The sequence below is a fragment of the Cyclopterus lumpus genome, chromosome 8 (genome assembly GCF_009769545.1).
Source record: "Cyclopterus lumpus isolate fCycLum1 chromosome 8, fCycLum1.pri, whole genome shotgun sequence".
Classification (NCBI taxonomy): Eukaryota; Metazoa; Chordata; class Actinopteri; order Perciformes; family Cyclopteridae; genus Cyclopterus; species Cyclopterus lumpus.
In genome coordinates, this window is record NC_046973.1 from 5,285,754 (window position 1) to 5,313,751 (window position 27,998).

Consider the following 27,998-nt stretch of genomic DNA (forward strand, 5'->3'; position numbering starts at 1 on the left):
GCCGAAGTTGCGTCGCCGCGCAGTCAGAAGCAAACTGCGTCCTGCAGCCGCAGCGTCACCGCCGTGAGACTCAGCAACTCTGACACACGCAGCTGCAAAAAAAACCAAACAACAAAAAAAAACATTTCACACTGGAAAACTGTCAGGAGACACAGGTGAGCTGGATTTTTAATTTTTTTTTTTTAAATGATCATTTAACTGCATGGCACCTTTTGGTTGAAGATAATGAAAAACAAAAAGCATGCATCAGCTCTGGAGGAGGAGGCTGCTTCACGGGCACCTGTTGAATCTGAATTCACTGATGAAAAATCATTTGAAAAGGAGCTTTATTGACAAAGTTCTGTTGATACCCAGTGAAAATGCCAATGCATGACGGATTGTGTGATTGGCACCTGAGCTCAAAGCTGTTTTGACTTGAATTATTTATATTTTTTAAAGAAAGATCATGTGCATGTCATGCTATATGGCCAAAAGTTCACCGTAAAGATCTTTTAATCACAATGTGGGAAGCCTCAAGTCATGGTCTCGGGGTGGAACCAGGTTCAGGCAGATTATGGATGTCAGTCCAATGTTCCACCATGTCGACTCTAAAACCGGACAGGTGGGGACGGCTTTGGTTGAATAATTCTTTGTAAACGCTCTCCTGATATGTAATCTATTAACCTGCTCAGTAAATTCCAAAGGCATGAAACGCCACACACTCTTAAAGAATCAACAACACACACACACACACACACACACACACACGCACACACACGCACGCACGCACACACACGGGTGCATCAGAGGAGCATCGCATCAGAGAAGGATAAAGCATGAAGTTGGCATTGAAAACATGTTATTTCCCTCTGAAACATTGTTGTGTGTTGGAAGATGAGCTTCACGCTGGATTCCAGATCGTCGTATAATATAACAAGTGTCATAAAATGAATGTCAGGTTTGGATCTGAATGTGACTTCAACCTCCTCATTAGCTGACACATAACGCTCGCTGTGTTTCGTACATCAATCAATTTAGCCCTTAGGAGATGCTCTCTCTCTCTCTCTCTCTCTCTCTCTCTCTCTCTCTCACACAGAGAGAGAGAGACGGCGCTCAACTAGAATAATCTTGTCCCCAAGTGACGCCCTAATCTACCTTTTGCTTTTAATATCGATTTTAAAAGGGGGATGAAAAGCATTCAATTTCATCGTTAAGCAAAAACAGATAATAGAGAAGGAGCTTCGGATGGCGTCTGCAGAACAGAATCACTGTCTCTTAATTTGTGGGGTTCTTCCCTCTTTCTTAAAGAAGCTGCAGGATGAAGGTTTTTAACTCCACTTCCGACTAATCATTACAATTAATAAATAATGTCCTCTCAATGTAGTCACAAGCCTGTCTGTAAAGAAGAAAAAAAAAACATCTTCTCTTGAGATATCATAAAAAGATGATGGCCATGCCGCTCACAGCGAGCAGCGAGTTGTTGCGTTGAGAAGTGGGAAGTTAATGACAGTGTGAGAACGTGAATGACTCTGAGCGTCACTTGTTCAGACTGATGCGCTCCGCCGGAGGAGAGGCTTCATTGTTTCTGCTCCGAGGCTCAATGGCTGCTATTTCTGACAGCGCCGTTACGGCTGCACAGAGGGTGACAAAGGCTGTATTATATGTGCTACAATAAGCCAAGGGGTTCGTGCAATTGTTTAAGTTCTATATTTTGTGTGTGCAGACGCCCTTTACCCCAAAGCTCACGAGCATCAACTCCAGCATGGGGGGGGGGGGGTGGGGGGGGGTGGGGGGGGGGGGTGTTCTCTGGCAATCAATTCCAGAGCCAAAGTGCCCGTCACGTGCCTTGACAACGTGTTTCTTTGGGCTCATAGAGTGTGTGTTCTCTACAGGTGTGAGTGTGTGTGTGTGTGTGTGTGTGTGTGTGTGTGTGTGCGTGCGTGTGTGTTGATCACGGGGACTTTTCCAAATGCAAATCCACGGGAAAGCTCCCAGATTAGCAGCCGGTGTCCATTCCCCGAGGGACAGTCCCATAATTATATTGTTGATGGCCGTATGAGGAGGCTCTCATCATCGTCATCGTGCTGTTTTCTTTCTTCTTCTTTTTTTTTTTTTAAACATCAGCTCCTTGGCATAATGGACTTCACAGGTCGTGTATTTGAACGTGCAAACGCCCTCGAGCTCATGCGCTTAAATTAAGTTCAGAATGGTCTCGTCTTCTTGTGTCGTTGTAAAAGGAGGACGGTTAATATTTCCCTTTTTTTTTCATTTTGTGGCCTTAGGAGGAAAGTAATGAATTAAGTGCATGATAATTACATTGGTTGTGAGACAAAGGCATTTCATCACTGATTGGTTGGGTGGATGTTATGATGTCCGGGGCCAGAAGGCCAAAGCCGCGCCTCATCAGCTCACGTGACGAGTTACAGGAAAAGGTCCTTTTGTCTCTGGGTTGAGCATTTAAAGGCTGTCACAGAGTAGCCCGTGCAGAAGCACATGTATAATTACAGGTTCTAATTTAAATACAAACGTAACACACTTAGTTTTCTTCTTTTTTTTTTTATAGCTAACGTTTGATTAAACTAACGGGCGGCCATATTGATCGACACAAAAAACGTAGCGAAAACGGTCAGAAGGTATTTTCTGTTTTGGTTTTGTCTGACCAAATGGATCTGCTGGAGATGGAAGATTTTGATAACCCTAATATTTTGCTTCTTTTTTTTCTCCTCCTGCATGACCGCCTCCCATTGTCCATCTATTTAATTTGTTTCACTATAGTATAAGAGCATTGTACAAGAAAATGAGAAATGTGTTTTGTATTTCTGAATAAAGCGTTGGAAATGATCAAATGTAGCTTTTTATTTTTTTCTTCTTTTCATGCTATCAATAAACGATTAATGGTATAGTAATAATCAACAGAATAATAAATGTTACACATAGTTGTTGGTTGCAGCCGTGCAAACGATGGAAACGTCATACAGGAAAAGGAATGCAAAGTATAGGAACTTAAGATGTGCGAGGTCACGAGTCTCACTGAAATATTATATTATGTAATGTGATGACTTTGACACTGTTGTGACGGCTGTAGTTACAAAACAAAGCGTTTGGAGTTCTACTGCGTTGAGGGGAAAACACAACAAGTGGCTTTTCTTTTTTCTTTTTTTCCCAGCCCTCAGAATCCCGTTTACCTGTGTTTACCAGCTTCCTTTCTTCTGCTGTTACCATAGAGACACTCTCCCCCATCAGCAAAGGCGCCTTTGGCTGCCGGACTCATTGGCTCTCGCAGGAGAGAGACACTGCCGGGCTTTAGCAAGTGTTTCCCCGGCACGACTTTGGCACCACTGTAGCAGGAAAGGCATTTACTTGGCTCCTGGCGGCGTTTTCCTTGGCAGCCGGCGGCGGCACGTCGACCCGTTTAGTCACCACGGGGCTGACGGCTGAGACGAGAGTGGAACCCGGTGGCAAGAAATCCACTCCCGTAATTGAAATGAGTTCACCTGGGAGCCGTCGGCAGCTTTACCAGCCAGCATGTGGTGACTGTGATGTGATGCCGGAGACGGTTTGTTTGGAGCCTTTTTTTTCTTCTGTTTACCGCGGCGGACAAACAAAAACAGGCCTCGGGGCGTCTCGGCTGCCTCTTTTTAAAAGGTGTCATGGAGAGAGAGTTTCACTCTCAGGTCGTATTGATCCAAAAATAAACGTCTCGAGTCCAAACGCCATTCAAACCTGATGAACATGTGTGGTTCCTGGACATTTCCCATTGTCCACACACTGGACATTTGATGAAAAAACATTGTTATTTAGAGCTGCTTTCTGTTTTATGTGCTGCTCAACGTCAACATCAGTTGATTTCACGTGCACACGTGTCGGCCTCCACTTCAAAAGAAGGAACACGCAGTATTACATGTAAAAAGTACACACGCATACACGAGTAATGGTACTAATATGACAAGGTCAAGTCGATGCACTCAATGGAATATAGAAATGCCTTTGCTGAATAAGTTGCCTGATAAGTTGCCCGTTAAGTTGCCCGATAAGTTGCCCGACAAGTTGCCGATGCGAACTGTTTAACACGCCGTTGCTGTCGTCGTCTTCCTGGATGTTTATTGTCTTTGTCTCTGGACAGCATGAAGCCAAATATTAGCTGACGCTTTTAAAACTTGATTTCGTAGATTGGCCGAGGCAACTTATTTTTTTCTTTCTCCAAGGGGCAACCTCTTCTTCTGTGTGAAGCGTGGCCCGCCGCCAACGTGTGACGACACAACGCAACCTCGTTTATTCAATCCAAATCAGTTTGGACCCTTGTGACGCTTCAAAAGTCTGTTTATAAATTAGCTAGCCTATTGAGCGTAGTCATGACACATTTTTTTTCCAGTGCAGCCACAAATGAAGATTGACGGCAGAAAGCATCAACAACTCTTGAGATTCAGTCGAACTCGAACAACGTTGAAAAGCACCGACGGTCACAAAAACGGCAACAACAGTCAATTCCAACAGTTTGTCGCTTGGAAAACGTCAAATTGATGATATCTGAGGGAGAGGGAGCACGGCCACTTCAGCCTAACAGAGTAAAGCGTGGAGGCTCCGAGTGGATAACAGGTGTCAGCCCCGTGGATCGATTGGTACTGTGCTGTGATGCTACTTGTACCGCCGGTATGCGGCCTCTCCGAGCCGGGAAGTCGAGGGCAAATATGTTTAATTTTCTGGAATCCATTTGGTGCAAGCTCTGCGATTTCAAAATGGACAACCTTCAACTGAACATTGTTTATCTTCTTCCAGTTTGTTAATAACCGTGAGTATTGGGTCTTCTTCTGGTTGGAAAAATCTTAAAACAAGCTCCCAGCAACCATTGTTCATCGCTTCTTCTTTTTTTTTTTCCCGGCTGACAACTATTGAAAAGAGTTTCTGACTGTCTTTTATTCCATCAATCAAAGACTCTCTTTTGTGTCTTTGTCATTCCTCCTTTTTTTTTTTCCTTCGCTGAACGTCGGAGGCTCTTCCAAACATCGCGGTTCAGCCGGTATCACCGGAGCTCACGTCAGTCAACGTGCTGTAAACTGGACATGCGTGCGACTAAAGTGATTGGATGCCGCGAAGAAAAAGTCTTTGATTTGACGACGGGCTTCACGCTCTTTCACGGTTGCTAGGCAGACGGGAGCATCCCTGAGTGTTTGGCTAATAGGAACTACGGACATGTATGCAATTAATAACCTTGCAATCGCTTTTTGACTTGAATTTAATATTGAGAAGACACTTGCACTTGACAAATATGGCGGCTACGAAACCGATTCTGGTCCCGTGCGGGTTTAGAGACCGACTTCCATATTGAACCGCAGGTATTTATAGATGCTCTACCTTCTTTTGAGATTAAAAGGATTAACTCCTAATAAAGCGGAGATATACTGCTAAATCACGATGAAGTTCAGTGTCTGACCTTTGACAGTCACAAAGGGGCATTACTCTTAAAAATTATATTCACGCTAATTATTTGTCCCTTAAGTCAATCAAACAGAATACATATTCACATAAACTTTAAAAAAAATTCTTACCATTTTGGCTTCCCGTGCCTCCAGACTCAGCTTTGGTCGTAGTTAAAAGGACACATTGAGCCGATATGAAAGCATATGAAACTGTACACGTTTGCTTATTTCACCTTTTTTTTCTTTTTCACTTGTGGGGGGGGTAAATGCAAACGTGGTAATTTTCATAAAAAACAAATTCCCTTAACACCACAGTTTATTTTTATTCTTTAGCTCCTCTCCTGCGGAGGAGCACTGACGGTGCACAATATTATTATCTGAGGTCGTATAATTCGGTTATACTTTAAAAACGCCATAAAGCCAATATGAGAATTGACTTTATGGCTCTGAGAAAGAGCCACTCGGTCTCGGCGAACGGTTTAGCGGCAATCTGAGCTGAGGTCGCCAGATTGGCTCATTTTTCTAAATTCATATTTCACAGTCACAGAGTACCTCTCCTCTCAACATGCTTGGAAAACATTCCTGCTTCTGTTAAATGTTAACGCAGTGAAAAGCTGCCATGTGTTAATATTTAATTTTTTTTTTTTTTGTGTAACGTTTATTCATTGAATGTAATAATGCCCGTAAGCCAATTCCCTCCAAACTAGCTTTCTATAATTCTGGTACGCTATTACGCAACAATAACTTGTTTGTGAACACATCCATTAATAAAACATCATTTTGAAAAAGTTGCTATTCTTGAACATTAAAAAAGGAGGCGGTTTCTTCTGAAAGAATTGTTGCTCAACATGAGGCAACAGTTGGTCCAAGACTCCCTCGGGATGCACACTGATGTGCTTTATTGAATGAGATGAGAAGATCGTGTTTACTGGTATTTGTTCAATAAGAAGCTACAGTGCAGCCGGCTAGCTTAGCTTAGCATAAAGAATGTCAACAGCTAGCACCAAAGGTTAAGAAACCTTTAAATTATAGATTTTAAATGCTTTTCCTGCTCAAAAGGTTAATTTAAACCTTGCTTCATTATGAGATGACTTTTAAATATTCTCTATTTTTACATAATCTGGTTTAGAGCTGGTTTTGCAACACATTCAGGGTTTAGTTTTTAAAACCTCTTTTTGTGGTCGCCCTGCAGGTGCCACAGGTTTATGATTAAGACTTTCTTTGGAATGATTTTTTTAAACATAGCTCTCACTGATTAATATAACCCTATCTAATGGCATTGCTGTTATGGAGCTCTTGTGGCTCTCACCTCGTGATTTGCATATTTTGAACAAAATGCGATCCCCAAACATAAAGGTTGATTGAGCTTGAACCGGCCAGACCGAAAGGTGGGAGATGAATTGCCTCATTTATACTCGGACAGAAATGGAGCACATAATTATGTTACAAGAGCAAAGAGGTTATGCAGCCGAACAGCGGAAATTAAAAGTATCTTGAATGGCTTCTCTCGACTAGAGAGGCGAATTACTCAAAATGTGCTGATTATGGGGTGGCACCTCCTTGCGTCTTCTCCGGCAGGGAGAGATCATGACGACGCTGCTGGACCTGAAGAGCAGTGTGCTGAGGCAGGTGCAGAGGAGCCAATCACTGAGGAGCCGGAGGGAGACGCCGCCCACTCCCGGCAGCCCCCTCACGCACTGTCCGGACCCCTTACCTCGCAGGTGAGTCACACACACACATACACACACGCACACACACACACACATACACACACACACGCATACACATACACATACACATACACACACACACGCACACACACACTCCCGCAAGTTACAGTTGGTTTCCACTTATTGTGTCGTTCTTTCTTTTTCTTTTTTTTCAGGGATGTGATTTTTTTGTGGAATCTTGGTGCTGTTTCGTTTAACCGATTTTCTTTTCTTTCTTTTCATCTTTATGTCATTCAGAATTGAACAGATTGAAAATTATGAGATGTTTGGATAATCCCTCCGGGCCCACCGAGTGGCCCGAGGCGCTGCACGAACTCCCGATGCCAAGAGTCAAGTCGTGATGCGTTTTTTGTTGTTGTTGTTGTTGTTGTTGCTTTTGAGATGAAAACAGATTAAGCCTTCGCTCGAGTTTGAGCGAGAAGTGGGAGCCCGGCTGTTTATTTGCCCCCCTTCTTTGCTTGATTGTTGCCTCTTAGGACAAGTAATAGCTCCAATGAAGAGCCTTTTATTGAGGGAAATGAAATTGCGTTCAGTGTTGCTCCGAAAGATGATGGCGCACACATTAGAAATAAGTCGTTTGTTTTTCCGCCGGGCCGTCCAGCTTATGCCACAAGTCATTATTTCTATGTTTGAATGCGCTCGGCATTTATAGAGCCGGCCGTGCACAAGCAGGGACAACCACCGCTCGCGCTGCTTCAGGGTCCGCTTCCACCATTCTGATGTCTCCTTCCACATAGGAGTGGACCTGCTGCTTCTCGCTGAGGAATAAAGACCTCTCGCTGCAGCGTCAATCACTGTGTGTGTGTGTGTGTGTGTGTGTGTGTGTGTGTGTGTGTGTGTGTGTGTGTGTGTGTGTGTGTGTGTGTGTGTGTGTGTGTGTGTGTAAACTGTATGTACATTTATGTATACAACTTGTGTCAATACATGTGTTTTTGTATGTATGTTGAACATAAAAAAAGACATTTTAAAGTCTCGCACATTCAAAGCCAATAAGAGAAGTGATTATTATTAACATTATATACTAACTAGAAGCCACTGCTAAAAGACAAAAGGCCAACTGAGATGATTCTGATGTGATTAGCCATAAAAAGCTAAATATATATATTTCTTATCTACGTCATTAAGATGGCACATTGAAGTTCAGTTGAAACAGTTAGTCCATAGTTGTTGTTTTTATATATAAGTCATAGAAAATACATTATCACACTTTTTTTATTTGTAAAAGGAGCTGCTCACTGTTTGACCACGACCCATTCATCATTTTTGTTTATTTGCTCTTATGTCAATATTGTTTGCATGTGCTCTATGTGTGTATTTATACATGTAATGTGTATATGTCTATCGTATGCTATATGTATGTATTCTTCTTCTTTTCTGTGTCTGTTCTGATGTCAAGTGTAATGTCTTCGTGGATGTCATGTTTTATGATTAGACTGCGATGGCGTCTTGACGAGAATAAACGGGACCTCAGGGGTTTTGTTCCTGGTTTCGATCTGGTCTGATCTCTCCGGTTGTGTTCCTTTGTCCCCGTGGAAGGTTTGTCATCTCTGCCTCGTAGCAACAAATAAAGTGGCACAGGTAAAAACCTTCCATGTGTTTTATTCCAGTCTTGTTTTGAAGCGTCATCTGAAGCCAAAAGTAATTGTGTGAGTGAACCTGTGGTTTCTATAGCAACCTAAATACAGGCTGCTGCTGGGAACTTATACTCGTACTGACGACCAAGTCTATCTTTAACGCGGAAGATAACCTTGGAGGCTTCGCTGCACTCTGATCCATTTTAGGGATTTGAAAGACTATTAGCTGACCGTTTGTTATCTAACGCACGTTCTCGGTGTGCTTTTTATTGATTTGGCATTTTGAAATAGTATTTTTTTTCCGGATGCAATGTAATGTCAAATCTGCTTCGATGGGAGTCTGTTGGTGTCCTTCATTAAAGAGTGATTTTGAACCCGTCGGTGTCTCACATTGTTCTCATTTCCCCTGCCGGCTCCCCGGTGCTCCATCCTTCCCACTGAGTCTCATCCGACCCCGAGCGCCCGCCCGCCATTAGAGGCCGGCTGTTGATCTTTTGTCATCCCGCTCAGTCTGCTGCTGGCCGGCCCGCGCGATCACTTTTTAATTGAGTATGTGCAAATGAGGCCGGGTGATCCGAGCCGCTCCGGGCCACAGCGGGTTTGACCCGGTCGGGAGCTGCAGCATCTCTTGTGGCGCGTTGGACGCTTTTAATTCAGCGGAACAAATTACGCTTTTGTCAAGCCGGTTGTCAAGTCTGACAAAATGCACAAGACGCCGTCTCGACTGTAGCAAGAAACCCGCTGGGATTTCTGTTTCGATTCATATCTCGTTTTTTTGTTTTTTGTTGGCGTGTATTTCATCGTTCTTTTCCATCTCCGTCAACAGGGGTGAACTTCACACTTGACTCCACTGTGTTTGGAAGTGTGAGCTCGCTGCAGAGTCCCTCGTGGATTTAACCCCTCAGTGACTTTTTAATGAATGAGAAATAACACAATACATTTAGAATGACTTTAAAGCCTTAATGCGCATGCGATCACAGACGCGCTATATACATTTAGATCGGGGATGTCAAACTAATTTTTGTTCATGAGTTCAAGTGGGCCGGACCTGTGGGACCATTGCAGGATAACGTATGAAGACCATCACCTTCACACGGTTCTCTTTCTTTTAGTGCGAGGAAGACCATCGCATTCTATTCAATTCAATTCAGTTTATTTTGTATAGCCCAATATCACAAATTAGCCTCAGAGGGCTTTACAATCTGTACACATACGACATCCTCTGTCCCAGGACCTCACATCGAAACAGGGAAAAAAGGGCATTCTGAAAACATTCACAATAAATGAAAGGTGCATTTACAAAACAGTTCCTTTTAAACTGGCCAATAATTAAAATAGTCACTTTGTCTTCTTTTTTGACATATATATTGCCTGTCCTCTTGACAGCGTTGTGTCGTGTAGCCTGTATGTGAGCATGTAGGGTCTGTAATAGCATACCCAGTGTAGGGCCTGCTAATCTGGACAAACTGGACTAACTAGTCACTCTGTCTCTCAATATTTTCCTCACAGAATGTGTATTATAACGTGTATGCAGTCACTGTGATGCCACCCGTCGGTGTGCGGACTGCGGTTTTCAGTTCTGAAATTTGGCCCGTCGCCATCTTGTTTTGTTGCAACACAGAAGCGACACGAGAAAGTTGAGCTCAGTGCAACAACAACAAATATGCAATTAACTTTCGACTGCGAAAGTGGGTCAGGGTTACATCCGTGAATCTTCCACCAATGTGGGATTCTTCTTTTCTAAACATGTCAGATTGTGTCATTGGAACAATTAAACCTCGACGAGTTAAAACAATCTAATTATGTCCCCGTGTTTTTGTTTTTTTAAAGATGTCTTTTTCCTTTCCCATTGATCATCTTGCCTCAGATTTATCTTGTGACCCATGTGTGGATCACTAGTGAGCGTTTGTAGCAGAAGAATGTTGTAAGTGTTGACTTTAAGTAAACCATAGTGCCTGTATTTGTGACATTCAACAGTGTGGCTCATTGATGGTTTTTAATAGTTGTTGGAAGCTCAGAGGAATAAGTTCCACATGCCGTTATGAACATGCTATACAACCCTGAATAATAATGTAACAATAACACTGTTCAAGCATCGTCTACCTTGTAGGAATCGTGTAAGAGCTTTTACCTTACAGTTGCCCTTTGCCTGTGTTTTTGTCTTAACGTCAAATCCTCAGTCAGCTCTTGACGTGCACAGTGAGAAAGTAAAAAAACGAGGAGCACTTCTGTGAAGCACCCGAGAGGAAAATAACTTCACGCCGGGCTTTTGTTCCGTCTGTCGGTTTCTTTCAAAGGTTATCGGATGGAGAGATTCTGTGTGATCATATCTCCATATTAGATTCTCTTCACCTGTAATGTGTTTTTGTCGCCTAATCAAATGTGTAATTGGAGTAAAAACCAGCAGCGCTGTGTGTGTGTGTGTGTGTGTGTGTGTTGCATTGAGTTGGGACCCTCTGTCCCGATAGGAGCAGCAGGCTGATGCACTGACAGCCGTGACCAATCGCATTAAAGAATCTGCGTGTTTTATTACACTGCATACACAGACGTCACATTGTCTTTCACGCCGCAAACAACAGTGATGCCCGCGCTATTAATTACTACGCAAGCGCTGCCATCTTGTATTGAAGTTTGAAGTGAGGGATCGCTGTCACCATAACCCCCCCCCCCCCCCCCCCCCCCCCTACAATTAGTCACGTTTATTCTCGTAGATGGAAGAAGTTCAGTGTCCGTGTTATTTGTATATTTACGTCTTCCTTCTGATTTACTTCCCAGACAAGAAATATTGTAATAGATTCTGAAAATAAATTAGAATAAAATGACAGTAAAAAATTGGACCTGTTTCCTAGCAACATCAAAAGAGAGAGAGAGAGAAAGAGAGATGAGAGATGAGAGAGAGAGAGCTCTTTTGTTGTATCAAATCAGGATTGACTTGATCTGCATCCTTTGGGTAATATTTCGGTCCATAAACACAACGCCCCAAAGCTGGAAACAAAAGATCCCAGCCTGTCTGGACTAATCCTCCAGCTGACTGACAGATGATGGGACAGATTTCTGGATAAGAGGACGCACTAGACATCAGAAGAGGGATGTGGAGAGAATTGAGCGTCTCACAACTATCGCAATCAAATTAATCTTATTTGAGCTACACGTGCAAATGAAAAGCTCCTAAAAACCAACGCTCCCGTGTCTCGTCAGCGGAACAGGCTTCGTGCACAGGGGGTGGGGGTGGGGGGGGGGAATTTGTTTTGTGACTTCAAGCTTTCAAACAATAGCAAAATCAACAAACACACCAGTGAGGCTGAAAATGAAAAGGCCCGTCTTATTGCTAACAGACGAAAGGTTAAATATGAAAGCAATCTGAATGACGTCGACTTGGGCTCTGCAAAGTAATGACGGGCACTTGTGTACAAGTTTTCTGACATTTTATGGACCAAATGATTAATCCGGCAGACAAGAAAATAATTGTCCAATTTAAAGGTTAATTAAAAAAAAAAACTCGTTAGCTGCAGCCCCACTGCGGTGTGGTATTGTTTTCATTCAACATGTATTTATAGTCTAGGATTTGACGCATTCACTTTGTCTGACTGGGTTTAAAGCCACTGGAAACCTCACCAACTCCCTCAGCATGACTGCCATTAGCGCTCATCGATACCTCAGGGGTTTGCCATCCGCTCCCCCACCGAGGCGAGAGTCAGTGGGCGCTGGGACCAGCCCGCTGTGATGTGATGGCGCCTCTGTGGACGGCTCCTCCGTGTAATGCGATGGAGAGACGAGGAAGAGGACGGAGAGAGAGAGATAGAGAGGGGAGCTGGCAAGTGTGGGAGCTGTGGGGGTTGAGGAGTCACAGGCAGACCGCATGGCTGATCCCGACAGTTCTGCTACAGCTCCCCAAGTGATCTCCGTGCAGGCCAGGAGGAAGGCACCCGGTGTGAAGTTTGGGAGGGGTGGGGGGGTGCAACCCCAAGGTGTTGAGCCAGCTACTCCCTCTCTGAATGTGCATGTATCACCATGACAACTGGGATCAGCGGGAGTCCGGGGATTCACCCACACCTGGAGGGAAACGGCATTTTTTTTTTGCACACGGCCCTGCTCATCATACGGTATCGCAGATTAACATGGTTCACGCAGAGTGCAGACATGTTGGATTTGGTGGGGCGCTTTGGTCCAGACCCGCTTCTGCTTTTTCGGGTGCACGAGATAAGAAGGTGTTTTGATGGCTCAGTAGGAGCTGAAGCGCAGGAGGGAAACGGATCATCTTTGTTGACAGACGCCTCTCTGAAATGTGTGTCAACAGGATGCGGTGTCATCCCCACCGATGTCTCTGAATTCCACTTTGTTTTTAATTTGGATCCAGAAAATACTATAAAGATTATCCTATCTGTTAATGTCGCCTTGTTTTTGTTTTCTCTTCACAGATTAACATATTCTCTCATAAGTATTTCGTCTCTATTCTTAGCGATTGGTTTGTCAATCTGTTTTCCTCTTTCTTGGCAGGATTTCCGAGGAGAGCGTGGAGTTTTTTGAACGTGTGAATGCCATCCTTCAGAAGCAGGAGAACCTGCTGCGGGCTGCCCAGGATGAGGTAACCCCCCCCCCCCACCCACCCACCCACCCAACTTCCACTTTTCCGTCTGTTGCACCCTCGTAACACGTTGGCGTGGCGAGCGGGCCTCGGCGCTGCCTGTTCGGGCCGGGGTGACGCGTACCGACAGAAGGGCCGGGGTTGAGCCGGGTGCTCTGAAGGCTGTGAAGCTCAGCTGTGACAAGCTGCTGTCGATTGGCTGCGTTCAGCTCCTCCTGCTGCCAATCGGGCCGCGATGCTGCGTTAACATCTGTGCTCAGAGCAGTTGATGTCTTCAGAGGAGAAAGCATTAGAACAATTCACACTACATATCATAATTGGTTCTGTTTTCCTTATGTTGGACGTCTACATTTGGAAATTGGTCTTCTGATTTTGTTTGGTGCACTGTTGACTAAGTGGCTATTAATGCACAGTGGAAGAAAAGCTCCTCTATGCATTTCAGGGAAATACTGAACATGTTGTTACAGTTACTTGTCAGATTGATATTTTACATACACTTGATAAGCTTATAAAATATTGCAAAAGCTGGAAACCAGTGGTTTCCCCTAAAAAAACAACAAGTTGGAACTCGTTGAGTTGTTATCAGTCAAATCAATGAAGGATCTCCCCTCAAATCCTTCATTCAAATAAGAGAGGCCCAATGTGGTTAAAATCTTTGACCAAAAAAAAAAGGATATTCCACAAGACGCAAATATAAGGGTATTCTACAAAATAATACAAATGAGCTATTTATTATCTCATGACCACTCAGATGTACCTGACGTTAAATGAGGAACCACTGCAATCAGCTGTTTGTCTTTTGGAAAGGTTTTGCCAGGTTTAGTGTTGGCTGATCGGTTTCTGACTCCTCACAGAGCGAAAAGGAAGCCTGCACAGTGCCGCCGCCCCAAGAGCACGTGGATCAGGCCTTCATCCCCGAAAGACTGCGAAGGACCGAGGTGCGTCCGTTTTCATTGTATTCCAGCAGCTTTTACATTTCAAAAGTCACAATAACGGACTCCTCCCTGCTTTGAATGTGCCGCAGAGCAAATTACGTTTGAATTTATTTATTTATTAAGTGGAGTGTGTTTTTGTGTAGCTGGACCTGCTTTACGAGGAGGCTGTGTACACGGTGGTCAACCGGGTGGGAGTGCCTTCACCTGAACATGTGAGGAGTGACGAAGACCTGTTCGCTTACCTGCTGAAGGTATCTACGTCCCTCCCTCCCCTCCTCCATTACTCCCTACCTCCCTCTCCTCTATCCCTTCCTCCCTACCTCCCTCTCCTCTATCCCTACCTCCCTCTCCTCTATCCATACCTCCCTTCCTCTCCTCCTTCCTACCTCCCTCTCCTCTATCCCTACCTCCCTTCCTTCCTCCCTTCCTCCCTCTCCTCTATCCCTACCTTCCTACCTCCCTTCCTCCCTACCTCCCTCTCCTCTATCCCTACCTCCCTTCCTTCCTCCATTCCTTCCTCCCTTCCGCCCTCTCCTCTAACCCTACCACCCTTCCTACATACCTCCCTCTCTATCCCTTCCTCCCTCTATCCCTACCTCCCTTCCTTCCTCCCTTCTTCCCTCTCCTCTATCACTACCTCCCTTCCTTCCTCCCTTCCTCCTCTCCTCTATCCCTACCTCCCTTCCTTCCTCCCTTCCTCCCTCTCCTCTATCCCTATACTCCCTCTCCTCTATCCCTACCTCCCTTCCTTCCTCCCTCCCCTCTATCCCTCCCTCCCTCTATCCCTATACTCCCTCTCCTCTATCCCTACCTCCCTTCCTTCCTCCCTTCCTCCCTCTCCTCTATCCCTTCCATCCCTACCTGCGTCCCTCTAAAAGCAGCATCTGTTCTCCGAGCTCTGTCACGTCTCTGTTCGTAACACCGCCTCAGCCTCGGTGTTGTTTGTTGATGGCTGGCTGTGACAATCTGAGCAGAGGCTCTTGGCTCCTACCTGATTAATCATCAAAGTCCAGTCACACTGTGTACTGATATACAGCTGTGATGATAAGTCCAATCAGATGAAATCATGCTCAGGGTTATTGTTGCCATTTCTATGACTGTCGTGGGTGTTGTTGTATGTGTTTTATTCCTCGCTGTCTGTTCTATAAATGACGGGTGGATAGTTTTGAATTGTAACAAATCACTGAGTGTTTCTTGAATGTTTATTATTCAGGTTTCTGTTGCATGTAAAAGCATTTTTCTTTACTCCCCCCTCTCCCCCTCCAGGTGTTTGACATGGGCGAAGAGGAGCATGACATCATTCTCCAGAAAGTTCAAGAATCCAAGGTGAGATTCATGAGTCGCTGTCCATTCAATCAATATCCTTTGGATATACTGTTGCACATGAAGCTGACATCCTAAACGACACATTATTAAATGTTGACGTTTTTATATGCAAATTTAAGGACTTGCAAAATCAAATAGGTCCTATTTCATGTCCAGAGGACTTCACGCAAATGTAACAAAGTGTAGGTTTCACGACGAATATTTGAAAGAGCTGTGAAAAGAAAAATATGACAAAGCTGTAACATTCTTTGTCTAATTTTGCAATATACAAAATTGGGCGTCTGGAGTTAACACAACTCCTCAGTGGTCTCAAAGACTTAGAGGCGTCCCTAAATCCCCACTTGTGAAGCATCAGGTGGCGCTTTAGTGCATTTCCTGGTATTTCCTCATGCTCATAGTGTGCACGGCACATTAGTCATAAAGTGAAAAGCATTGGAGAGAAACAGTTGGAGCGCACGAGGCCTCTGGAGAGTTGTGAGATGTGAAGGCCTGTAACACCTGAAAGCCCCACTCTGTGTTAGTGTGTGTCTTTTACTTGACACTCTGTTAAGAACTAAGCCCTCATGATAGACTGCTGAGTGGATTACTTTGACATTTTTATATATATATAAATGAAACATTGGGGAATTGTTTTTTTCTTCTTTACATTCTTCTCTACAACGAATGCTGCTGTTTTTTTAAATGGAGATACAGGATAGTCGATTTTAATTTAAATTTTTTATTTTATTTATTATAATATACTCACTTACAGTCAATTTCTGTTTTTTCACAGAGAGCCAGTTTTTCCTTGAGGGCCTCCGTCATGAAAGCCAAGAATCTGATGGCCAAGGACGCAAACGGTGAGAACTCTCGTATTTGATATATAATGTTATACAGACAAACCTTGTTATCACCGTCGTCCATGAACCATTACAAACAATAATTGATTTTGTAATGCTCCTTCAAAGAATTGTATTTATTCAAGTACACAAGACATCTTTTTTACAAGACTATATTTGAACACATCATAATAACGCTATCATTTACTTTTCTAATAACACACTATCCTACTGAATAGAGATGGAAGGCATCATAAAGTAACTAAGTACCGTTGCTGTTCCGGAGAATTCTCTCAACGCGATAATTGTTGCGCGGTTCGTGAAAACTAGCGCAGATAAAAATGGACCTGTGATGACCCCTATTGAGGTCTGACCGCACATCATTTATGTGGTATTTCTTTATTATGAGGTGGAAATAAGGTTGGGGTGGACATGCTACTTACATGCCATTTATGAATAAGAATTATATCCGTATAATAGACAATATATAGTATGTACATACAAATCACATCAACCATTTCCTTATATCATCATAGCCCGTACGGGATTAGATATGTAGAAGATCAATAAAAAGCAGATTTTCTTTAGTGTTGGACCTCCTGTTTGTCCAAAATGGCTGCAGGTGTTTGACCCCTCCCTCGACCCCAGCCTCCGAGCACTTTGCCAAAACACAAGCCTGATTGTAGTCACAAATGAGCCCGAAGGCTTCCCTCCTCCTGCTGCTGTGACGCCATCGTCAGGGCGATGGCTATAAGCGGTTTTCACGTGTGTGTGACATAACCTTTTCTGTGCGTCACTCCGTGGCTCCGCCAGGGTACAGCGACCCCTACTGCATGCTGGGAATCCTGCTGGGCCAGAGCCCGCGGGACACGGAGGAGAAGAAGGAGAGGAAGTTCAGCTTCAGGAAGAGAAAGGAGAAGCTGGAGAAGCGCTCCAGCACCAAGGAGGTGTTGCCCGCCAGGTGCATCCAGGTCATCCAGGTCACCGAGGTCAAGCCGGAGACCCTCAACCCGGTGTGGGACGAGCACTTTGTGTTGTGAGTACGGCGGAAAAAGCTTCGGCATTGTGACGTGTGTCACACGCGAGATTCACAGTTTCATTTGCTTCACGCTGAAGTTGTCAGATATGAGACCAGTGCAGCACAGTGTCCTCAATCCTGCAGAAGGATCACTGAAGCATCGGATGTGTTTATTATGAGTAGTTACTCACGGAGATGGTTATTCGATGAATAATGCTTATTTTGGTTGTTGTTGTTTCTTCACAGTGAAATAGATGATGTCCATAGTGACCTTTTACATCTGGACATATGGTAAGATGAGTACGCAGCTTGAACTCTTTCAATGTCACCATGCCAAAGGGACAGAGAATGATTTTTTTCTAATGATTTTAATTTGATTATAAAGCAGATTTGTCAGATTAGCATGTTTTTCTTGAAATCAATCTTTTTGTCATCGCCAATCATACGGGAATGATCTTTTCGGTCTGATGGAGAAAATGACAATGAAGTTGAACTGTACAATTGTACCTTTTTGGAACATTGTAACAAACTGGAAAGCTGTGAGCCCGTGTTGCACGAGTTATTATTTAGCTGTTAAAGAAACGTTTCTCACCTGAATTCACTCCTATAAAAACAAATAATTTCTCTAGATACTATCGATCTTCTTCACGTCTCAGTTCTGTTCTGCAACGACAGCACGGCGTGTTCCTGCAGGAGACGAGAGGTCGAAATAACCTCAAAATTCTCTCCTTTTCTTCAGGGATCACGACGACGACGTGTCTGTTGCCGAGGCCTGTAAAAAACTCAACGAAGTCAGTGGACTTCGAGGAATGGGCAGGTAGAAGAAACTCTGTTGTGTTCACGGAACAAAATGTAATGATGCGACCGTCTCAGATGCATCTTTTTTCTCAGAAATGCTGCATATTCCAGTTTTGTTTGTCTAAATCATAAATTGTGACTTTGCGCACAATTATAGGCATAGTGGCAGTCAATAGATGACTCATTCAACCTGTCAATCAAAGTGCTATTTATATTTAATTAAAGCAGTTTATGAATGAATGAATAAAAAAAACTGACACCAACTTGCTCCAATCATAACCGAGGGGACAAAAGGTGTCTTTTGGTGTAAAATGGGAAGTTCCCATTTGATAAAAAATGTCATTAAGAAATTAAACTCATTCTGATGATGCTCTAATGTAAGTAAACAGTTCATAAACACATTAAATAAATGCCCTTCAAAGGAAAATATTAGATTATAGCTCTCGCATTGCATTTAAACATGATTTCAACCTGTGACAAACTGGACGCTCTTTTCCCCTGCGTTTGTCTTGTCAGGTATTTCAAGCAGATTGCAAAGTCAGTGCGCTCCAATGGATCCGCATCATCGGGCTCCGAGGAGAACGCCGATGACTTCCTCGGATGCACCAACATCCCGTTGAATGTGAGCGTTCAACGTCCAATCAAATTGCCACTGCTCCGCTACTGTGACAAAACAAACACAAATAGATTCTCCCCGAAGGACACACTGGGACGGGTTTCCCTGTCGGTGATGTTAATCTGACTGCTTCCTTCTCGCAGGAGTTCCCAATTGTGGGCTACGACACCTGGTTTAAGCTGGAGCCTCGATCAAGTACGTCTAAAGTTCAGGGAGAATGTCACCTGATACTGAAGCTCTTCACCAGCCAGGTCTGTGCCTTCAGCTTACAGCGCACTCCTCTCAATGCATGTGGAACGACTCCAGCTTTCAGACTTTATTTCTTTTCTTTCAGAGGGACACAGCTTTGTCTAAGTCTGACTCAAATGTCTCCATTCACAAGAAACTGCTGAGTCAGATTATAGAGTATGAGCACGCTCATGTTAAGGTGAGTTAAATGCAGATATTCATATGAAGCGACCTTTAAAAAACAAACAACCTTTAAAAAACAAGCAACCTTAACGCAGTGGCAAAGTAACCATTGGCCCCAGTGAACACACACACACACACACACAGATACACACAGACACACACATGCACACATTTGTAAATGAAATCATTAATTTAATGAATAGTATTTATAATTTATGTAGATTAAGAATATAATTGGGTATAGATTGCTACAGACAATTTTACCCCAAAAATATAAACCATGACCTAAACTTAAGTTTTTCCTAGTATTCATGCATTATTTCTTCCCTGTATGCCATTGTTTAAAACCAAGCAAAGTCCAAACAGCTTTCTCTGACCTGACCTGCTGCCTATAATCCTAGAGAGAGCCGTACAACTGGAACGGGCGTGTTTGTCCTCCGGCGTGGACGGTGCTGACTCACCACGCTGTGCAAACGGACCTCTCACCTCTCCAACAGGCCGTTATGTGAGTATTAATGGGACGTGTAGCATCGATCGAGTCAAGATATGAAAAGCGTAAGCGTCGAGCCAAAAGGCCCTTTTGTTTCTCAACCCAGACGCTGGCAGTGCTACAGCAGCCACCACCGGACCCAGAGGGTGTGCTACTCCCTGCTGCTGCGCCTCCTGAGGACCGTCGATGCAGAGTGGGACCCCACCGCTGTGAGGGGAGACCTGGTAGGTTCTGCAGCCGGCGACAAAAAAACAACAACAAAAAAACCTTTCATCCTCTGGAAACAGTCACCTCATTAGCTCTTCACTGACATGCATCAAGGTTTTTGGTCCAGCCAAAAATGTCTCACAGCCAGTGTTCTTGAAGCTGTAACTTGAGGGGGCCCTTCCTGTGTCCAGGAGAGGCAGCTGTCAGACAGCTTCAGGCTGTACACTGAGCACTGCCTGTGCCTGATGAAGAACATGCGGCAGGTTTTCCCCTGCACCAGCGCCGCCGCCATTACTCGCTACGAGCTCATGCTGAGGTAAAGTCACACTGCCATCGCATCGCATCAGACACCATACGGGGGCCTCTCTCACCCCGTCAGACACACTCTGTGGAGGAAGCGGGCTCCCGAAACACAAACGTCTTAATCATTGATCATTTCTCATTCCAACACGTTAAAACATTTGTTCCTGACCACCAGATGTTGTTGTATACAACCTTAAATATAGATGTTTTTTGCTACGACATATTGTGGTCATAACATACATATTTTGACCTGCATATTAATTTGTTATCTTCCATAACATATTGTTCCCTATGATATTATGCTTCCATTCCACCAGTAAAATCAGGGACCAAATCCATTGGCCATACATTAAAGAAGATTTGATTGCAGCCCCGATCAAAAAATATCCTGCCTGACCTTTGGCTCCCAGCCCGGTCTTTGGGAATGACTCATATAGATCATATAGATGTTGATGATGTTTGGTGTATTTTTTTTTTTGCTCGAGGATACCAGAAACATTAATTCTTTGGAGAACATGAATGTCCACTGTGAATGTCATGGATTCCAAGCAGTAACTCTATGGCACATTGTCCTCAACCAATGCGTCGGCCATCGGGAAATGGAAGATGGAAGAACGTGGATATCTGCGCTAAATTTGATAGCGATCTGGTCGTTATTGCGGAGACATTCTGCTCCGAATCAAGTCGGATAAACATTACATAACAGAAGGAGGAGCAGTGAAATGCTCCAAATTAGGGATTTGGCTCCACTTAAATGCCAGCCAGTAAAATCAGCTAATTAATGAAGTTCTTGTTGTTGAGGAGGAGTTTTTAATCTTTATTTTTATAGAAACTTCCCCAGTAAGAAGTCCAGCTCTGCCCGCTGATCAACACCTCGAGGGAAATCTTGTTTTCACCTCTCAGAAACAGTGACTCACCAAACCGTTAACGCTGCCTCTCTTCTCTCCTGCGGAGACAGTGCAGGAACCCGCTGACAATTAGACCGTAAAGAATTTAGTGGGATTGAAGCTACTGTGTTTATGTGATATTTTAACCGCCCCCCCCCTCCTCTACAAGAATAATTTGAATTACGTGACCAGAAATCCCGTCTTGTAAATGTCTTCTTCCTGCCTGTGAATGCCAGGGGGATCGGCTTCATGCAAAACATGCAGGCCTTTAAGACGGTGTGTCCCCTTCGACATGACCTGCACATGGACATCACTACGGCTGTCAAGGTAACGATGCAATAAAGAAACAACACATTTAGGTTCACGTGAAGGAACCCTGTGGAGCCTTTAGGTGCCGTAGATGAACGACGTGATGTATATGTTGCTCCACAGGCCACTTTTTGAGTAGCTCCTTTATTCTCCTTCACGCGTGTAATTATTTCAACAGAAAGGAACTGTGGAGTGGTACGAGAGCTTAATTGCGCGATACAAACCAGAGGACGGGGTACGTTTGTACGCATTGATATGAAGTCCTTCCATCTTATCACTGACTGTTGCTCGAGGGTTAACATCCGGGATGTCGTTCATTTTCTGTGTGGCAAAGCAGCCTCTGGAGGAGCAGCTGAAGAAGCTGGTTCAGGTGGTGGATTCCGTGTGTGCAGACGCCCAGAGAGCCCGAATCAATTACAACAAACTCTTCGACAGGTGAATACCAATGCTAAAACAACAACAACAACAACAATGTGGACACTTTGATTTGTTTACCGCCATTTCATCCTTTTTGTTTGTTCCCGCAGTGCAGTGAAAGTAGATTTCTTCAGCATAGCCTACAGGCAGTTGGAGAAACAGGTAAATCATTGAAAACAAAGTGAAATATTATTCATTGTTGCTAACTTTGACCAAGTTTAAAATGATAATCTGAGTCCGGTTCCTTCATCCTTCAGGTAGCCGATGACGTAAACGTAGCGATGGAGCGCGTTTGTGGGACTCTGGAGCAGGAGAGCTCCAGACTGACGCAGACGATGGGAGAGGCCATCTTTGAGCTCTTCATGTCCTTAAAAATCCTCAAAGACTTTCGGGAGTTTCTTCCTCTCAAGTTGGTTATCAGTTTGACTCTCGTGATATTTCATACAGCGGCATATTAAAAAGGCTCTGACGGGAGGTTATTTTGGTTTTCAGAGCTCAACCTTTCCTTCTGCTTTTTGAGTTTATTAAAAAAGGACTTGTGTTTCCTCTCTTAACAGGGACGCGAAGATGTTGGCCTTGACGGGCTTTCATAACTGGTTCAAGTCATCGATTCATAAGTGGCTGCAGATCGTTCACGACCGATCCGGTGACAGAATTCGTAAAGCGGTGGAAACGGACACGGTGAGAGGCCTCTGCCTCTAGTATACAAATAAGCAGTTATAAAGATATTTATTCATTGGGTTAAACAATGTTCCAGTGTATTGTACATGATTATTGTATGTTTATTGTATGTTGATTGTTTATTTGTTTACTGTTGTTGCTTGTTATGTCTGATGTCCTATGTTGCACCATCCACCACGCTAAGTTCCTTGTAGGTGTAAACCTACTTGGCTATTCAAAGTTTCTGATTCTGATTCTGATTTATTAACTCTTTATGTTTCCATGTGCTGTGTGAGCAGCTGGAGCCGGTGCAGCAGGCCAAGCACAGCTCCTCGGCAGTGGAGGTGGCGACGTGCTTCGGCCAGGTACGGGAGATCTGGCTCCAGCTGGCCTGGCCAGACTCTGCGGGGGCCTTCATCTTCGTCACTCGTTTGACAGACGTGAGTGCTGCGTTCAGGATTGATACGGAAAAAAAAGTCAACCTGTAGATTTCATCGTTATCGTTTGGGCTTTTCGCACAGAATTTCTGCAGCGAGGCCGTGAGCTACTCGGAGATGATGACACGGAAGGTTGAGAGGAACCAGCTGGGTCGAGACCACAAGAGCTTCACGGTGCAGGTACTGGTCGGGGCAAGACAGAATTGGGGGGCGGGCGGGCGGGCGGGGGGGAGTACATGTGTGTTCTACCTGGCAACACAAAGGGCTCAGCAGGAGATCAGATATGTGTACACACACACACACACACACACACACAAGAAACACACAGTTGCCTCTCGTCGCCCTCAATCATTTACACTCGCACTCCGTCCCTCCACTTTTCTGTAGCCCTGCTTTTTTTTTGTTCCTTCTTTGTTTCTCCACCTCCACCCTCGGGTTTCTCCTTCCTCTGCACCTCCTCGCTTTTTCCCGCTAGCTCTGCATCGCCCTGAACAACACGGAGCACGTGCGTGTTTTCTTGGGTCAGCTGCCCCGGGACCTGGACTGGCAAGGTGTGGAGCGGGCCATGGAGGAGTCCTGCGGGGCGGAGGGCAAGGAGCAGGTTTACAAGGCTCTCAACGGCCAGCTGTTCAACGTGGACCTGGACCTGCAGAGAGAAGCCAAGCGTCTCATCACGCTGCTCACCGACAAGGTGCTGTCTGCTTTTTGTGTCTGTATTTGCATTATGCACATACTTGGAGACATATGCACGTGTGTGAGTGAACATCTCTGTGCAGATGCTGCCTGAGCTGCGGAGGTACATCCAGCACATTAGCTTGTCTCCAGATTCCATCAACAATGACGACGTAAGGCCTTGACGTGGTTCTCCGCTGCATTCATTTATGTGCCAGTGGCGTGCGTATGTGTGTAATTATGTCAATGCGCCTTTCTTCCAGGCTGTGTCGCCCCTTATGAAGTACTTACAAGACACCATGGTGATCCTCACCGAAAACCTCGTGAAGGAAAATCTGACTAAGTAATTACTTCCTTCTCCTCTCTCCTCACTATGAACATGACTTCATTTATTTTCTGTTTGTCGGGGACGATGCAAATTCATTTCAATAACCTGTTCTGAGTTATAATTGAGCAACATCCGGTCCTACGGTCTCCTTCCCATCCGGTGAGCCTGCGCTGCTAATGATAAAAGATGACACGCATAATCACGCAACAGAAACAAGACAGAATTCACAACATAAAGTCAAAGCACGTGCAGTTATTTATGGCAGGTACATACCCAGCAAGTCTTTCAAACAAATCATCAAAGCCACTGTGGCAACAGTTGTTTTAATTATTTATTTATTTATTTTCTAGCATTATTGTGCATCCTAAATCCATCCTAATCGTTCATATTGTAATTCAAGTAGGAGCAGTTTTTTTAGAAAAGGCAACAAAAAAATGCCAACATTTGAAAATACGGCCCTCATCCAGCAGCCTCATCCATGTCATAAGCCCCTCCCACCAGAGGAGCAGGCATATGTAAAGGTTTTATTCAGTAACTGTAAAGACACGTGCACGTGCCCCATGTCATGGGCTAGAGTTTCTAAAACTTGAAAACAGAGCCTAGAGGGAGGTACACAAGTCAGTCTGGTTTTCCACCACTTGAATTACAATATGCCGAAAGTTCTTTATGGAAAAAAAAAATGTTGGACCCAGTGTTGCCAAAAATAAACTGCCTACCCCAGCTTTACGATTTGATGACCCGCCGTGAAAAGTGCACCACTTTAGCACGGGACTCCCGCTCTATTGTGTCCTGTGAGCGTTTTGGCATAATAACAATACCCCTCAGTGTTACCACTTATCATTATGGAGCTATTATCTGTGAAAACTTAACATGAGGCTAAGGGAGGGTGCCGGTACAGAACGCGAGCTGTGTGGGCGTCTCATTGTGTCTGCTGCCTCGCAGAGTCCTCCAGAGCATGTGGGAGCTGCTCCTGCGGATGATCCTCGACGCGGTGGCAGAAAACAGGGGCGTCCAGGTGGAGTTCTACAACCGCTTCCAGTACACAGTGGAGGTCAGTGGTTCGGCTACTGCGGTTCATCACGCCTTACCTTTATGTATTGCTATTTCCAGTCTGGCGTGGTTTAACCCACGAGGAGTATTCTGCTGAGAAAGTTGCGCGTCAACTCTGTACCGATAATGATCACCACTGATACCGCCATCCTTTTTAATTAGCTCTCCAGGCTTGCCGTCAGTGCAGTCATTAGCATGTATTAGATATTCATGAAGTCCCCGGGAAGTAGTTCAGCACCAGAGCGCGTGCAACCTCATAAATGACAATGTGGGAGCCATTGTGTGTTCTAACGGCCAAGTCGAAGCAGCTGGCAGTGGACGTGACAGATTTGCATGAAAAAGTCACGGCACGCTTTGGACGCCGGGGGCCCCGAGTTTGGAGTTTGACAGATATCGTGTTTGCCTGTCAGAGGTTTCACGCCGCTTCTGTAAACGACTCGTCTCCCTGCTATACACCGAGACTTTATTCTATCAAAATGAGAGCGGGCAACGGGAAGACTCTGAGCCCCAAGGTTTATGTATATATATATATTATATTTATCTTTTCACTTGAATGCTTTAGACCCTGTTGCAGTTCTTGCATGCCAAGGGAGAGGGTCTTTCCCTGGAAGACATGAAGAGTGGAGACTACAAGGTAGGACTTCTTGTCATGGTTTTAGGATTTATATCCTCCTACCTCAGGTGTTATTCATCTTCTTTTTTCTTCCTTTTCTGGCCGTGTTGTTTTAGGTCCTGGATGAGGAGCTCAGGCTGAATAAATGTCCGTCCTTTGAGCTGATTGAACAGTACTATCTGGAGAAGATTTCCCAACAGGTGTGTTTCCACTTTCTGTCAATTTCAATTTAGCCCTGAGGTGGACAGAGCCGTATTGATTGGACAGCACAAACCTCTGTCTGTTTCTCTCACTACCTCTCTCTCTCTGATTGAAAATCTGCCCTCCCCTGGGTTCTTGAAAAGCAAGATGCTGTCAGATTCTGCAACATGAAAACTGAAATGTGCTTTGAATAATTCCCTCACCTTGTTTCTGCTCGGGACAAACTCAAAATAAGTTGTACTTTCACATATTATGACACCATTACATGCTGGTTATGATACTCCTCTGTGATTTAAAACAACAACAACAACAACAACAACGTGTTTCAGAAAACACTGAAACATACTCGCTACGGCCGAATCAGTGTGAAGTGCTACTACGACGCTCCGGAGCAGAGACTGACGGTGGAGATGCTGCACGCTGCAGATATCATCGCCCTGGATGCTAACGGTAAACGCGTCACAATAACAACACAGGTTCGCTGTGTTCGGAGTTGAGTTTGCGCTCACTGGTTCTGCTCCTCCTCAGGTCTGAGTGACCCATTTGTCATCGTGGAGCTCTGTCCTCACCACCTGTTCCCGATGGCCAAGAGCCAACGGACGCAAGTCAAACTCAAAACCCTGCACCCAGTTTTCGACGAACTCTTTTCCTTGTGAGTGTGCCGTTGACCTCTCTCATCCCCCTTTTCCTGTTTGTGCACTCGCTTGATTGGTTCCCGTGTCTTCCAGCCACGTCAGTCCGGAGCAGTACAGACACAGGTTCGCCTGTTTGACCTTCACGGTGATGGACTACGACTGGCTCTCCACCAACGACTTTGCCGGCGAAGCCGTGGCTCCTCTCAGCGACTTCTGCTGGCCGGGGAGACCGAACGCCTCAGCTGCCGGCAAGAGTGTCCAGCCTGTCATTCTCCACTTGTCTCGCAGCAAACCCAGTGGTACATACCGCCCCCCCAAGGCGTTGTCTTACACAAACGTAATATTGGTTCTCGGGAGGCCGGAGGGTGTAGGTCTGGGTTTTCCAATCGCCTCTCCGGCATGAAACGCCATTCAATCTGGAGATATTTGTGTCAGGTGTCGGAACCACTCTCATCTGTTGTCTCTCCCCTCCAGAGAAGCCAATCATGAGGATGCTGGACGCTCGCATCGGAGACAAGGAGGCTCAGGAGTTTGTCCGCAGGCTGAAGGAGATTGAGAAGTCGATGGAGGAGGAGTAGAAGCCGTCCGCGCTGCCCCCCTCCGTGTTGGTGTTTTCCGACCACGTCTTGCGACATGTGCTTTTGTACTGGTACGATGTTTACAATATTTGAATTTTTTTCCAACGTTATCGTTTGTTCAGTAATTATACCAAAATGAAAAGAGGGAGGAGAAGGAAAAAAAAGGATAACGGTGAAGCTTATCGCTGTTTTTCCGGGAGATGAACATCCTGTCACTTTGCGACCCTTCGCTGTCTCAGTCACACTATATTTTAAAAATGAATGGATAGTTGATCCTAAATCGTACCAGTCTATATTTTTTTGTAATGAGGTTATTTGTTATCTTTGTTGTACGATCTTTGATATGATAGATTTAACGTTTCAGAACTATTTTGTGGAAGTAGCTAATGTATTCAATAGTATATATATATATATATATATATATATATAGTCAGAGTCTAAATCTATACCTCAAATATGCTCATTAGTTGCAGGGGAGTAACAAGTATCGAAACATTCCTTCCCCTCGGCCATTGTGGCGATGAATTGCATGAAAATTGCATTTAGGATGTGAAAACGTAAACCCTCACATGCAGTGGCTTACTAACAAACACCTAAAGATAAGAATACCGATGTCGTGAAGGAAATCACAAAGACATATTTAGCTTTTTGGGGGATTGCTCTGATACAGCTGGTCATACAGCTCAGCAGCAGGGAAAGCGAACGCTCCCCTGAGGCGCACGCCACAGCTCGGGTTCATTCCACTTTTCAGATTGCTCTTCACAAAGCTCACCGTGGGGTCATTGAAGAGGCCACACACCGTGTGGACGAGTACCAATTCTTTTAACTCAGTTCCTTCTCGCCGTCTGACACCAGCGAGTCAACATCTCTGCAGAAAGATACGTGACAGGTTGGCTGGCGACACTGTAGAAAGAAATTCATGTCAGAACTGATCATTGAGGTAGTATTTTACTTTTGTACGGCTTCATTTAATCATCCACTTTACAGTTTAATGAGCTACAAAT

At 44.6% G+C, this 27,998-nt stretch overlaps 1 protein-coding gene across 1 annotated transcript; it reads left to right on the top strand.

Annotated features, from left to right (window-relative positions):
* On the top strand, positions 1-27,298 carry baiap3 (BAI1 associated protein 3). Its single transcript, XM_034539485.1, has 34 exons — positions 1-155; positions 6,975-7,117; positions 13,198-13,285; positions 14,140-14,223; positions 14,364-14,471; positions 15,487-15,546; positions 16,319-16,385; positions 17,178-17,400; positions 17,629-17,673; positions 18,122-18,199; positions 18,697-18,802; positions 18,940-19,047; positions 19,131-19,223; positions 19,609-19,712; positions 19,804-19,921; positions 20,096-20,220; positions 21,331-21,421; positions 21,582-21,638; positions 21,741-21,838; positions 21,931-21,982; positions 22,078-22,229; positions 22,378-22,501; positions 22,780-22,920; positions 23,002-23,097; positions 23,393-23,608; positions 23,694-23,762; positions 23,853-23,932; positions 24,860-24,968; positions 25,530-25,601; positions 25,697-25,780; positions 26,111-26,231; positions 26,310-26,433; positions 26,510-26,715; positions 26,891-27,298. Exons 2-34 carry the CDS (start codon positions 6,984-6,986, stop codon positions 26,992-26,994), a joined length of 3,537 nt encoding a protein of 1,178 aa, XP_034395376.1. The 5' UTR covers positions 1-155; positions 6,975-6,983; the 3' UTR covers positions 26,995-27,298.
* The last annotated feature ends 700 nt before the right edge of the window (positions 27,299-27,998 follow it).